General features: G+C 35.5%; 1 protein-coding gene across 1 annotated transcript; it reads right to left on the bottom strand.

The window, feature by feature from the left end:
• Nucleotides 1-209: 209 nt before the first annotated feature.
• On the bottom strand, nt 210-2574 carry LOC107811456 (putative indole-3-pyruvate monooxygenase YUCCA3). Its single transcript, XM_016636380.2, has 3 exons — nt 1745-2574; nt 1065-1436; nt 210-574 (listed from the first exon to the last, which is right to left on the bottom strand). The coding sequence occupies exons 1-3, from the start codon at nt 2429-2431 to the stop codon at nt 344-346; spliced, it is 1290 nt and encodes a 429-aa protein (XP_016491866.1). The 5' UTR covers nt 2432-2574; the 3' UTR covers nt 210-343.
• Nucleotides 2575-2823: the final 249 nt, after the last annotated feature.

Below are 2823 nucleotides of genomic sequence, written 5' to 3'. Positions count from 1 at the left end.
CATAGTAGTACATCACTCTTTTTAAGTACTTTTTGTGGAACTGGTTAAATTACCTACAGGGAAAGGAGATATATGAAGTCACATTTTCTATTACATATTATTCAACCTTTTGTACAAATTTTCCTTAGAAGTAGATGCTGAAAAAGCCTCTTCTTCCTACAAAAATTCCCAAATATGAATTTTGGGATTTCTCTGGAGAGGGCTGCCCTCTGTTTTGTCTCTTCCTTCTCTTGTCACAACCCCCCCCCTAAATTACAGACTATCAGCTTGTTACTTGGCAAGTAAAATTACAGGAAGAAAAGGTAAAAATTTTAAAAACAAAAAAAATCATATTAGCTTGGCATTAGAAAGGTAACTTGCTTCTTCTATGACTTGCAACAGCAACAGATTGATTTTTCTGCTTAATTTCTTCTTTCCATATTTTGCCAATATCTTGTGATACTTTAATTGCATCCAAAGATGCACCAGAGAGTCCTTTTCTTGTGAATCCAACTGCATATAGACCAGCTTTTCCTTTCCATCCATTTGGAAATGGGCTTTTTGGAAATCCCTCCCTTGAAAAAAATTCATTTTCCTGTATAAAAAAAAAATCAATAAATACTCATTAGGCCAAAATTTTAAGGAAAGTATTTTAGAAAACTCTTATCAATAATCTAAAAAGGAAAAAATGTGTAAGAAAACAGAAAAAAATAATAATAAAGAAACAAGAATTGCAGCTCAGATCTGCTGATCTAATCCATTCAACTATTTTCTTGGAAAACTCAATCTTGTTTCTGGAAAATTAATTACCATAGTAAAAGAAAAAGAAAATCTAGAGAAAATAAAAAGATGGAAAGTGATCAGTTAAGTTTCTCTGTTCCCAATAAATTAAAAAGAAAATTGAAGCAAATGAGAATACTATCCACCTGATCACTAACAATACAAGAAATAGGAACAGAGAATCTACAAGAAACCAACTTCCATACCTGTCACAAGAATCCATAAATAAAAAATTAAATACACCTACTTGACTACACAACCAAAACAAAACAAAAAGAAAAACAAAACTTAGTTTCTTTTCTCACCTTTAACCAGGAAGGAACATTGCTGCAATATCCTGTTGCCAAGATGACAGAGTCAATTTCAAGAATTTCCCCATTAACAAATTCTACTTTTCCTTGAGAAAATTTCTTGATTCCAGGAACTATCTTTATATCTCCAGATCTAATCTTTTGTAATGCACCTATGTCTAAGACAGGAGTCTTCCCTTCTGTGTTCTTGAGCTGTAAAGGTCCAATACATGGCCTTTTTAAACCATATTTTTCTATATTTCCAAGAAGTAACCTTGCTGCAACTAGCAATATCTTGTCAACCATCTCAATTGGTAGCCATTTCATCATCGAAACTCCTAACTCAAACGTCGATTTTCCAAGAATTTCCCTTGGCAAAACATGAACCTGTTCATTAAAAATGAAGACGTTAAGATATCATAAGATCATATACTTGTGATAAATTGGAGATATAAGGAAGATTTGTTAGTCCGGAACTATGTTGCTCGAACTCTTCAAAATTATTAGTGGGTGAGTGTCAGATCCTTTAAAAAATAGTGCATTTTGGAGGATCCGACACGGGTGCGGCGCCATTTTGGAGAGTCTGCTCAACATGGAAAGATGCTCTCAAAAATATGGAGTGCAATTTTTTCTCCTAGCATACTTAGGCTTGTAGCTTGTGAGGAATGATTTTTGGATGAGAATATGAGACTTACCGAGCTTCGGACAACCATGGATGGACTTGCATTATGATGGCAAAGATCAAGTGAAACTTCCATGCCTGAGTTGCCACAGCCAACAACTAACACATTCTTCCCTTCATAAGTTTCCCCTGTTTTATAGTCACAAGCATGCATAACATGTTCACCAAAATCTTGCAATCCTTCGAATTCGGGCACCACCTTTTCTGCATTCTCTCCTGTAGCCACCACAAGCCACCTGCATATATATTCAGTGATTGAACCATTTTTAGATACTGTCTTCACCCTCCACAAGCCACAAGTTTCATCATACTTAGCAGTGTGGACAGACTCATTAAATCGTGGGTTGATCTCGAATTTTTTTGCATAAGATTCAAGGTAGCTTATGAATTGGTACTTAGTAGGATATTCAGGGAAGTTTTCTGGAAATGGGAAGTAAGGCAATTCACAGAATTGTCGCGGGAGGTGAAGTTTAAGGCGATCATACGTCTTGTTTTGCCATAGGGAAGCAATGCAGTTGGCGCGGTCCAAGATTACAAAGGGAACCCCTTGTTGTTTAAGACCAGCGCCAACCGCTAGTCCTGAAGGACCAGCTCCAATAATAACAGGACCATTTACTAGTATGCATCTACCAGTAAAGAAATCTTCTTGTTCAAGTGCATGAACCATTAGAGGTGAACAAGGATTACAATATTGATTCATAAATATGTTCTTGAAATAGTGCAAATAACTCACTTTTGTCTACTAGTTTTTTTGATAGATTTAGTGGGACAAAAGAGCAAAGAGGAGAAAAGAGATCAAGAAGGAATATAAGTTCTCTAGTTGGTTGTTTGACAAACAAATGTGTGGAGAGGGTTTAGAGGAATAGAGAGGTTTAAATAGGGGGGGGGGGGAAGTTGGCCATAAGGGGTGGCATGTAATTAGGATTTGAAAATGATGTCTTGATTGTCCTTTTCATATGATTAAAGTCTGTGGTCTTCTCTCCTTTGTTTTGATGTACATATATTCTTTAATTAATGTATCTACACATTAGATATTACAAATACATTTGTTTAACTCTCTTTGAACTTATATATATTTTAATGAGACCCCAC

This window comes from Nicotiana tabacum, chromosome 7, assembly GCF_000715075.1.
Source record: "Nicotiana tabacum cultivar K326 chromosome 7, ASM71507v2, whole genome shotgun sequence".
NCBI classification, from domain to species: Eukaryota; Viridiplantae; Streptophyta; class Magnoliopsida; order Solanales; family Solanaceae; genus Nicotiana; species Nicotiana tabacum.
The sequence above is the reverse complement of the archived record's forward strand: the minus strand, read 5'-3'. Positions and strand labels throughout refer to the sequence as shown.

Coding starts and splice junctions, on each gene's coding strand:
- LOC107811456 (XM_016636380.2), bottom strand. CDS start 2,431: ATGAATCAATATTGTAATCCTTGTTCACCTCTAATGGTTCATGCACTT. Junction 1,437..1,744: donor CCATGGTTGTCCGAAGCTCG/GTAAGTCTCATA, acceptor TTTAATGAACAG/GTTCATGTTTTGCCAAGGGA. Junction 575..1,064: donor ATGTTCCTTCCTGGTTAAAG/GTGAGAAAAGAA, acceptor TTTTTTATACAG/GAAAATGAATTTTTTTCAAG.